Source organism: Acanthopagrus latus, chromosome 21, assembly GCF_904848185.1.
Source record: "Acanthopagrus latus isolate v.2019 chromosome 21, fAcaLat1.1, whole genome shotgun sequence".
Lineage (NCBI taxonomy): Eukaryota > Metazoa > Chordata > Actinopteri > Spariformes > Sparidae > Acanthopagrus > Acanthopagrus latus.
The window spans coordinates 4,975,480-4,985,054 of record NC_051059.1 but is presented as its reverse complement, the minus strand read 5'-3'; the positions used below and the strand labels follow the sequence as shown (position 1 = coordinate 4,985,054).

At 40.4% G+C, this 9,575-nt stretch overlaps 1 protein-coding gene across 1 annotated transcript; it reads right to left on the bottom strand.

The window, feature by feature from the left end:
* Nucleotides 1–277: 277 nt before the first annotated feature.
* Nucleotides 278–8,845, bottom strand: urod (uroporphyrinogen decarboxylase). Its single transcript, XM_037085247.1, has 10 exons — nucleotides 8,643–8,845; nucleotides 7,302–7,414; nucleotides 7,027–7,106; nucleotides 6,672–6,734; nucleotides 6,054–6,251; nucleotides 5,804–5,965; nucleotides 4,482–4,616; nucleotides 3,895–3,995; nucleotides 3,177–3,243; nucleotides 278–1,398 (listed from the first exon to the last, which is right to left on the bottom strand). The coding sequence occupies exons 1-10, from the start codon at nucleotides 8,663–8,665 to the stop codon at nucleotides 1,234–1,236; spliced, it is 1,107 nt and encodes a 368-aa protein (XP_036941142.1). The 5' UTR covers nucleotides 8,666–8,845; the 3' UTR covers nucleotides 278–1,233.
* Between the last annotated feature and the right edge of the window lie 730 nt (nucleotides 8,846–9,575).

Below are 9,575 nucleotides of genomic sequence, written 5' to 3'. Positions count from 1 at the left end.
TGTAGCACATTCCATGCCAACCCATTAAAAAGTTGTTGAGCTTTTTCAGTCTGGACCAAAGTAGTGGACCAACTGTTTGAAATCACCATCCATACAGCCCACATGGCTGAAAAAAACTGAATGTTCAGAATAAAAGAAAGGGTCAGTAAGGATTACTCATGGCCCTTGTAGTACCTGGTCCATTAAAATGCCTGTCTGAGCTGAAGGCCATAACAAAGCATTGCCATCCGGCCCAGAGCCTACTGGCTCTAATCATTAAAATAATAAGAAACATAAATCTCACTACAAATCAAATCAATCTTTATTTAACAGGACAGAAAAACGTACCCAGATACACACATTCATGGTTACAATGTGATTCACTTCATAAGCCACTTTTTCCAGATTAAGGGAGAGAGACAAAGACAAAAACAACATAAGGCAGCTCCTTTTACAACAAGCACATCTTAGAAGATTTTCCATCTGCAGGAGTAAAAATAAAACTCCTCACGCTGAGATCCAGCGGGAGGTTCTGCTCATTGTTAAGATGTAAGGTGGTGGATGATCAACTGCTGTGTGCTGACATTTTGCTTTAAAAATTGATTTTTATAACTGCAGCAGTGTGTCTCTTGCCGAAACTCTTTCACATCATCACCAGCTTTTCATTTTGACAAACAAGCTCCTTGTGCTGATGACAAACTCACTTCTGATTGAAGATGTTTTAAGCCATTGAGAGGTTAGAACGGTTTGTATTCATCCATTTGTATTTGTGTGAGCTAGAGAAAACATTGTGGTGAGTTTGATTGGATGACAAAACAATCTTTTTCATCTAGATGTCAAAGCCATTTAAAGCATTTCTGAATAGATCAAATCTTAATACAAATCCCACACAACTGAAAATGCATTTGAAATGTACATGTACTTGATAAATGATGTAATTTTTTCTCCAGTGGAAACACTTAATCCAGTCAGATCAACGCATTATTGACCTACACCAGATGAGAATGTGGTGAATTCATGAATTCATGTAAATGTACATCAAGATTTGGATTTTTTTTTATGCAATATTTTAATATTGCATCAGTGTTGTTTTTGTTTTTTTTTCCCTTATAAAAAATCTGTTGGAATGGCAAATGGGAATCTGGACATTTTTTGCCTTATGCCATTTCAGTTTTTAATAAAATAATGCATTATTGTACATGTTTTCAATCACAATCATAAGCATTTTTGGCTTACACACAGACACATCCCTCTTTACGGCTGTTTGTTCATCTGTTTAGAGTGTTCGTGCACGGCTTCGACGAAGGCGCCCACATTCTCCGGGTCCATGTCGGGGTAAAGGCCATGACCCAAGTTGGCGATGTAGCCCCTGGTGCCAAAACCCTCCACCATCTTCTTCACAATGTCTGAAATGCGCTCCTGAAGGAGGACGAGAGGGAAGGTGAGGGGGTAAAAGTTGAGGATCGACTTTTACATCCGTCATGGTTCGACTACACCTATGGTTTCTTTCTGAGTCAGATATATTTTGCTCAAACTGGGTCAGGGGAGGAACAAGAAGTTCTGATGAAGAGTTCTAAATTACCATATGGTGTGTAAACAAAAGTTTGTTAGAATGAATTACATTGCTTCACATGGAATAGAAATATATGAATGGAAACGCAGCAGAATGAAAAAAAAGGATTCATAGCATGTGAGCGCTGGGTGCTGAAAAAAGCAGCTCTGTTATTTTTTTCTCTCTCTCTTTATAATTTCATAAAATATAAAATTGTGCTCTGGCACCCTCACTGTCACCCACTGACATGACGGAAATCAGTTGTGCATGTTTGGTGACATGCTACCAGCAGGTTATGAAGAAAAAGCATGGAGGAACGATCCTCTCTTTTCTAGAGGATCATCATGGCTGCTTAGTACATAAAATCAGGTTAAATTTAATCCCAAATTAGTAAATTCCCTGTGTTTCTCACCCTCTCTTGTAGCCATGTCTGTATGACTGTCACATTACCTCTCTCTCAGATTAGTCATGGACCACTTAAAGGAGAACTTCGGTTGATTTAAACATGCAGCTTCATTGCTCAAGCTACCCTTGGCTTGCCAGTACCAAAGACGCAAACACATTTGGTCCAACCATTACAGGGCTCCGTGAATGGAGAGTTAGCATTGACATCAGCAGACACCTTACAACACAGCACTGTAGTGTGTATGACTCAAAATGAATAAAAAAGTAGTTAAAACAGTGTGTTTGTGCAAGGAGCTACATACCAGTTTGTTGACATCCGTGTCTTCCGGTAGCTAGACCAAACTAGTCAATCTGTCAAGCGTGCGCTTACTCCCTCACTAGCGGAGACAGAAACGTATTCCAGCATTTTTGTTTTTCTGTTCATGTTGTACATGTCCATGTTACAGCCTGTCATGAGCCATGAGCCTTACAATAGCCTATTGAGCACACGCTCGACGGATTGAATAGTTAAGTCTAGCTACCGGAGGACACGGATGTCAACAAACTGGTATGTAGCTCCTTGCACAAACACACTGTTTTAACTACTTTTTTATTCATTTTGAGTCATACATGCTACAGTGCTGTGTTGTAAGGTGTCTGCTGATGTTGCATGACTTTTGGGGTGAGATGTGGAGCATGTTAAGAAGCTTAAAACACAGTGTAAAGTCCTGACCCTACGCTGTTAGCTGTCAATGCTAACGCTCCGTTCACAAAGCCCTGTAATGGTTGGACCAAATGTGTTCGCGTCTTTGGTACTGGCAAGTCAAGGGCAGCTTGAGCAATGAAGCTGCATGTTGAAATCGACCAAAGTTCTCCTTTAAGTTTAGCGAGACTTTCCTGAAACATGCACCTCTTCATGAATAGGTGGTATTATTCAGACTGAATGGAGCAATTTTACAAGGTCCGTTATGACAGTTAAGTGAAACAGACTCAAACTCCTACTTATAAGCCATTTATTTCATTTTTTAAAAATATTTACAGCATATGTTTAATGTATTTGTTTCACTCTGTCATTACGACTCTTTTAGACTGTTGTGTTACTGGGGATATGTAGGAAGGTTTTCGTTTACGCTTGAAGGTGTTCTGTCCTTTCAACAATGGATGAAACTAAATAAAGACAGTACTGAACACAAAAAAATGATTAAGAATAGGGGGGAAGTTAAGTTTTGCGCCCAGGTGAGAGCCTAAGAGTGAAGGTTACCTTTGGAGAGTAGAGAGCACATGGATCCATGTTTCCCTGCAGGCTGACCTTCCCTCCTGTGCGCTCCCTGAACACACAAAGACACACAGCACAGGACACACAGGGTAATCCTTTAACCAACAGGTTAAGTATTTGATGAGTGGAGCAGGAAACACAGACGTTTGTTGACTCAAATCGTGCACTAAGTGACAAACCAGGGACGAGGGAGAGGTACTAATGGTTAACCTGCTCCTCAGGACACACAGCAGTGTGCCTCATGATTCGTGTTACACTGCTGCACATTATTGGATACATTCCTGTAGTCGCATTTGATTTAGCTTTAAGCTCATTTTCTGCAGTCTGACCATGACAGTGGATTTCTGAGGTTGTTTCTGCTTCTGAGTAAGGAGATTCATGTATTGATTGTTTCTATTCCTCCTTACATTCCAGAGATATCTCAACGCTCTAAATCTGACCTGAGGAGCCAGCTCTGGTTGAGACAGATTTTACAAATAGCTGATGGGCTGATGTGGCATATTTAACACAGAGTTTAGTGCAGATTTTAAAAAATCTAAAGTCTAGCACTTTGAATTAGAAGGTGCAGGTTGTATTTAGATGTTTGGGTGATTTCAATGTGTGTTTTTCTTTGTCATTTTAAGACCAAAGCAGGCTTCTATAAAGTAACTGGGATATAAAATCAAAACAGCTCTCTGTATGGGTGTGTGTGTGTGTGTGTTACCGTGCTGATCGTGGGTCAATGGTCCAGTCAAGTCCGACCACCTCATAGTAAGACTGAGACAGATCCTCCAAGCCGTAGTGAGCATCCTTTGCAAACACAATCTAGAAGACACAAAAAAAAAGTAGAACGGGCAGATTTTCAAAGCAAATCTGCGCAGATGACCGGGAACCATTTTTGGTGAAATGCTGCCATCTTCTGGTAATCATACAGAGCAGCTCTTTACATTAGACCAGATGGATGCTTAATGATCCCTCCTGGGAAACAGTGTTGTTGAAGCAACCAAGTCATGATAAGAATAGAACAGAGAATCGAAAACTAATATAGAAAGTAATTATGACAAGAGAACAAACAGAAAAAAAATACAGCAGAAAATAAATAAGTAGAGTGGAGTCGTTATAGAGGCACTGTTGACTTGTTTGCAGTTTAGATGATGTGCACGTGTACATCATTAGCTACTGACATTGTCAGAAAGAACACATGCAGATATATGAGAAATTCATAAAAATCTGTGTTCCACTGTGTGCCTTTGGTGTGGATTTGGCACATTTCAATATGTGGAAGTGTTTATTTGTGCAGCTGTCTCTCACCATGGGGACATCCTGTCCTGCCTCCTTGAGTTTATCTTTGACACGTCGAGCGATGTCTCGCAAGTAGGGCAGAGAAAACTCTTTAAACTCCACCGGCCCCAGAATACCAGCATGAGACTCGAAGACCTGCAGAGCCTGGACAACACGCAGACACAAGGATTAAGGGTTTTTTTAAAACCTTGATATAAGCAGTTTTTGGCCCAACATTTAGATCATTTAGATCCATCTGTAAATACATGTCTGGTACTGACTCTCTCTCTGTCTCTCTTTGCTGAAAAGAATGGCTTGCTGCATTTAGTACTGGTGCTGATACAAGTGGAGAGACTGAACCAATCACTTGAAAGACACTGAAACACAAAGCTGAGGAAAACTACCAATTCAGGTCCTAATTCTCTGTGGGCTCTTCATCTGTATTCCACATTGTGATTTGATCAATTGCTAATACAATGATGTTGATCATAGAACCTTTAAAATGATCTAAATGAAGCCAGCTGGGAGTTTTGAAAAATGGAGACCTGATCAACATATCTGTAACAGCATTATCTGTGTCATGACAGAACAAAAACTAAAAAGACCTGAGAAAAACCTACTGAGGGTCAGCCAGTTCTATTTTGGTGTTTGTTATTCCCTTCTGTACATTCAGTCAATGATCAGCAGGACAAATGATGCAGTGTTTACATCACCAGTTCCGTTCATCACGATGCTGTTGTCACAAGTTCCAAATCATGTTAAAATGCTGCAGAGAACTAACTAATACTTCGTCACTCTGCTGTAGGTGGAAGTAAGAGGTCAAAGACACACCAGCAGACAGGATGCTTGACACCTCACGTGGAGCTCAACGCACGTCCAGAGACTGACTCTCTAAGGCCCCCCTGCAGCCCCATGCACTGAAACTGCAGCAATAAAAGGCACACTCTACTGGTATGACATTGTCTAGACTTTGTGTAACAATCCAGGCTGTGCTAAACCTTTAATATGAGCTGAGATTGCTGCCTCAACCAGATTTAGCGCCAATACTGGGAGGCAGGTTTTTTTCCAAACGGGAGTGTGTGCAGGAGCTGCTCTAATCAGCAATAGTATTTATGTCTCGGACAAACTCGGATATACTTGACAAAATATGTCTTACAGTGAATGAGTGAGGTCTTACTGTTGATATATTACATCCACTGTCAGCTGCCCACATATAAAAAAACAGCAAACTCTTCCATTTGACTGATTATGTATCAAAAAGCAGTTTAATACATCTTAAAGTTGAATCTGGCGGTGCAAGATAATGAAAGTGATAAGCATGTGTCCAGACATTTGCCAGTGGGCGGTCTAACCTGAGCTCCAGCTGCCACCTGCCCCAGCAGATACTCCACTATCACATCTGTCAGCATCTTTAGCAGCATGTGGCTGGCCTCAGGGTGCCGGTACAGCCAACGCTTCGCCTTAGAGTGGGTGTTGGAGCCTCCGCCTTCTATCATGTAGGACATTAGCGTCCACTGTGGAGGGAATCACAATGCAATTTAGCGCACCACGTCTGTGAATGCTCCCTTTTCCATCATTAACCGTGTCTGTAGTGTCTCTAACCGGAGCGCCAGTAAATCCGATGAGCGGCACTTTGCCCTCTATCTTGTGTCTGGTCAGCGTGATAGCTCTGAAGACATAGCCCAGCTCTTTGTCCACGTCCACTTTGGCCTGCAGACGCTGCAGGTCCTCTGGCTCCTTCAGGGGCTCCGGGAATGTAGGACCTTTACCTGGCACCATCTGGACATCCATACCCAAGGCCTAGAGGTAGGAATGAAAGAATGAACCGAGATGCACAGAAAACTGGACAGATAGCGGCAACTTGATACAGATGTAAAGATATATTGCATTTACATTATTATCATATGTTACATTTACATATTTTTACAATATTTTTTGGGGAACATATCAAAGAAGAATCTATTCAGAGTCTCCTTCCATCCTCACATCAAAGCAAAGTAGTGGCCCAGCAGCCAATAACAGTACTTGATTTTGAACTTACCCAAACTACCAAACCCAGCTGTATATTCCTAATAACATTCACATTACATACAGGTTTTTATATGGCTGATTCTAGCATCAAGCTAGAAATAGAACACTTACACTGAAACAGAAGTTAATTAACACTGAGGGAAAATAGAACAAAAACAACAAAACAAGCCAATAGACCAACACACCTACCTGTGGGATAACCAGGATGTCAGAGAAGATGATGGCTGCATCGAAGGGAAAGCGCCTCAGAGGCTTTAAGTGGAAAGGAGACATTTAAAAACAACAGCGACTTGTGGTTATGTGGTTTTGGTTTGTAGTATATTATCACACCATCGTCTCAATGCAAGAACACTGATTATTTACTATTGTACTGCTACTGCTATGTATATTAAAAGTAAATCAATGCAATGCAATGTTTTAAGATACAATTTTAGTGATTATGGGCATGTTGGTGCTCCTCCTTTCAAATTGATATAAAGTGATAAAAATACGTTTTCGCACATGGCATCAAAATGAGTTTTGAAGTTTGAAAGCACTGATATACCTGCAGAGTGAGCTCACAGCAGGCCTCTGGTGACCGACACGTCTCAAAGAAGTCCCTCCCTGCTCTGGACTCACGGAACTCTGAAAATTAGTTTCAACAAAGCATTCATTAATTTCAGATTAATTGTCTTAATCATCTTAATGTTGTTTGACCTTAAATCACACTGTTCAAGGGTAGTTAGTAATGCAAAGACAGTCAGACGATGAACATAGTTAAGGGAGAGAAAATTGTCTTGAAGCTAAGACAGGAGAGGAAGCACGACATGATCCCAGTACCTGGTAGGTATCTTCCAGCCTGTCTCATACACCACACAGGTACATGTTCAGTTTCTTCTCCTCGTGCTGCTCGCAGAAATGTGTCATTCAGGAGTTGGGGGAAGTCCTTGGGGCTGTATTGAAACACAAAAACCTCATCAGTCCCCGTACACATGGAGAGTTCAGTGTTGTTAATGTTCACTGTAAAACACAGGGATGTGACTCTTCTTTTGGTAGATAGTAAGTCACAGTCATTATTCTTATTGACTCCCATTAGTTCTATGATTCACACCAATGTTACATTATCAAGCTTAATCTTACAATCTCTCTATCTGATACAATTTGTAAATACACATTATGGCTCTAATATGTGTGCAGCAAGGACACTCAAACAATCCGACCCACACTGGCAATTCAAATTCAAACACAATTGCGCTGTGTTTAAATTTGGTTGAGGTGGCAGCATCCTGATCACTATAGCCTGAGGGCTACAATATGCTAACAAGCTACTGTTATCTAACACATGGGCATGTCCCACCCTTTCCACAGCAATCATACTAAGCATCCAGCTGCAGAGTGATTATGAGAGATAACCCTCGTCTGCTCTCTTATCGTCTTCCAGCAGTAGAAAACGGTTGAATGAAAGGCTGCTTTGAACACAATCCAACCCAACTGGAATTCAAAATTTGACATAAATGTTAGAGTGACCAATGCAGACCACTGAAGCATCCAAACAATTTACTGCTCAATTTACCTCTGGCTCTTAAAATGGTTATATGGCACTTTTACAATTGCATAACTCATATTAGACTCTCCACTCAATGAAAAGTGCAATAATAACAAATGGGTTAGAGCAGGGGAAGAGCTATGATACACGTTGTATTTTTCTTTCATCCAGTAGCAATCAGTCAACTGTATTAACTGAAACTTTAGAAGTTATTCACAGCTGTTTTCTAACTATGTGCTAGAGGTTAAGCCAGTTCAGTTCTCTAATGACTTATCTGGATGCCGAATCCATCAGAAGATTCGAATGATTTGCTCTGGATAATAATTCATCCCGCACAGGCAATGCACCTCTGACTGTGAGGAAGAGAACATTAAACTGCTGCTTTTCTAAATGAGAGTTCGCCACAAAAGAAGAAGCTGTGCTTATCAAGGTTAGTTCGTCGCGTTACTGACCAGTACATGTAAATATGTAGTTGTGAAGACAGGGTTATAGATGCTAGACTCAATTCATGCTGTGTGAGGAAATGTTTGCATAAGAGTGACACAGGCAAATTTCATAACATCACTCTGCCAGCCAAAAATGCTAGCGTTAACCTTAGAGTAAACCTGTTTTAAGATAACAACAGAGGTACTTACAGGATTAAACCGTCCTTGCTCATGTCGGCGGGGCTGAAGGGATGTCAGGCTTCCTCAGACGCTCCTCTGTCTCTGTGTCGAGATGTCAATAGCGACCTGCAGCTCCTCAACTGTCATTAAAACCTGCTTGGAGACCTGTCTCCGCGGCTACACTCCGTGGCTGCAGGGCGCGGCCATTTTGGAAGACCATGTGACCAAACCAGGAAGCGATTGGAAATGAAGTACGAGTTTCTTTCTTTCTTTCTTTCTTTCTTTCTTTCTTTCTTTCTTTCTTTCTTTCTTTCTTTCTTTCTTTCTTTCTTTCTTTCTTTCTTTCTTTCTTTTTACTCCCACTTTCTCCATTTATTAAAAAAAAAATACATTGATCTATTTCACAAAATATTTAATTGAAAGGTTTTCTTTTTCTTTAGATATTTAAGCAATATTAGAATGTAAAATATAATGTATTATGCCTTATGCTGACAGCTTGGCTTCTCCTCCTCTTTAATCGTGACCATTGTTTGGTGACTGCCCTGCTGGAAAACACAGCACTGATCAGCACCAAAACACAACATGTGATGGTATTGCTAGTTACCAGTAGCAAGACCAGCATGATGTTATGTTTTGGTGCTAGTTTTGGTGATGGTCTATGCTGAATCAATTAATTCTGAATACAATGTTAAAATATCAAATAAATTTTTCTTGTATGTGTCGTACGTCTTGGTCTTTATAGTTCTCTAATATCACTTGTGATTATCTACTGATTGAAGTAGCACCATGTAATTTTGCGGAAGAAATTCTAATTGAAAGAGAAAGATCTTCATTGTCTGATGTTTTTAAAATGCCTAATGAAACTATATACACAAACTCTTCTTGTTGTTTTGTTTCTTTTTGGACTGAATAAACTGACCTTAAAGGAGAACACAATTTCATACTGTTTCCCCTTGTATATAT

Bases quoted from the DNA above. Each gene is read 5' to 3' on its own strand.
- urod (XM_037085247.1), bottom strand. From the start codon at position 8,665: ATGAGCAAGGACGGTTTAATCCT. The intron at 5,966-6,053 runs GTTAGAGACACT...TTCCCTCCACAG, and splicing joins TCGGATTTACTGGCGCTCCG to TGGACGCTAATGTCCTACAT. The intron at 3,244-3,894 runs GTAACACACACA...TTGTGTGTTCAG, and splicing joins ATTGACCCACGATCAGCACG to GGAGCGCACAGGAGGGAAGG.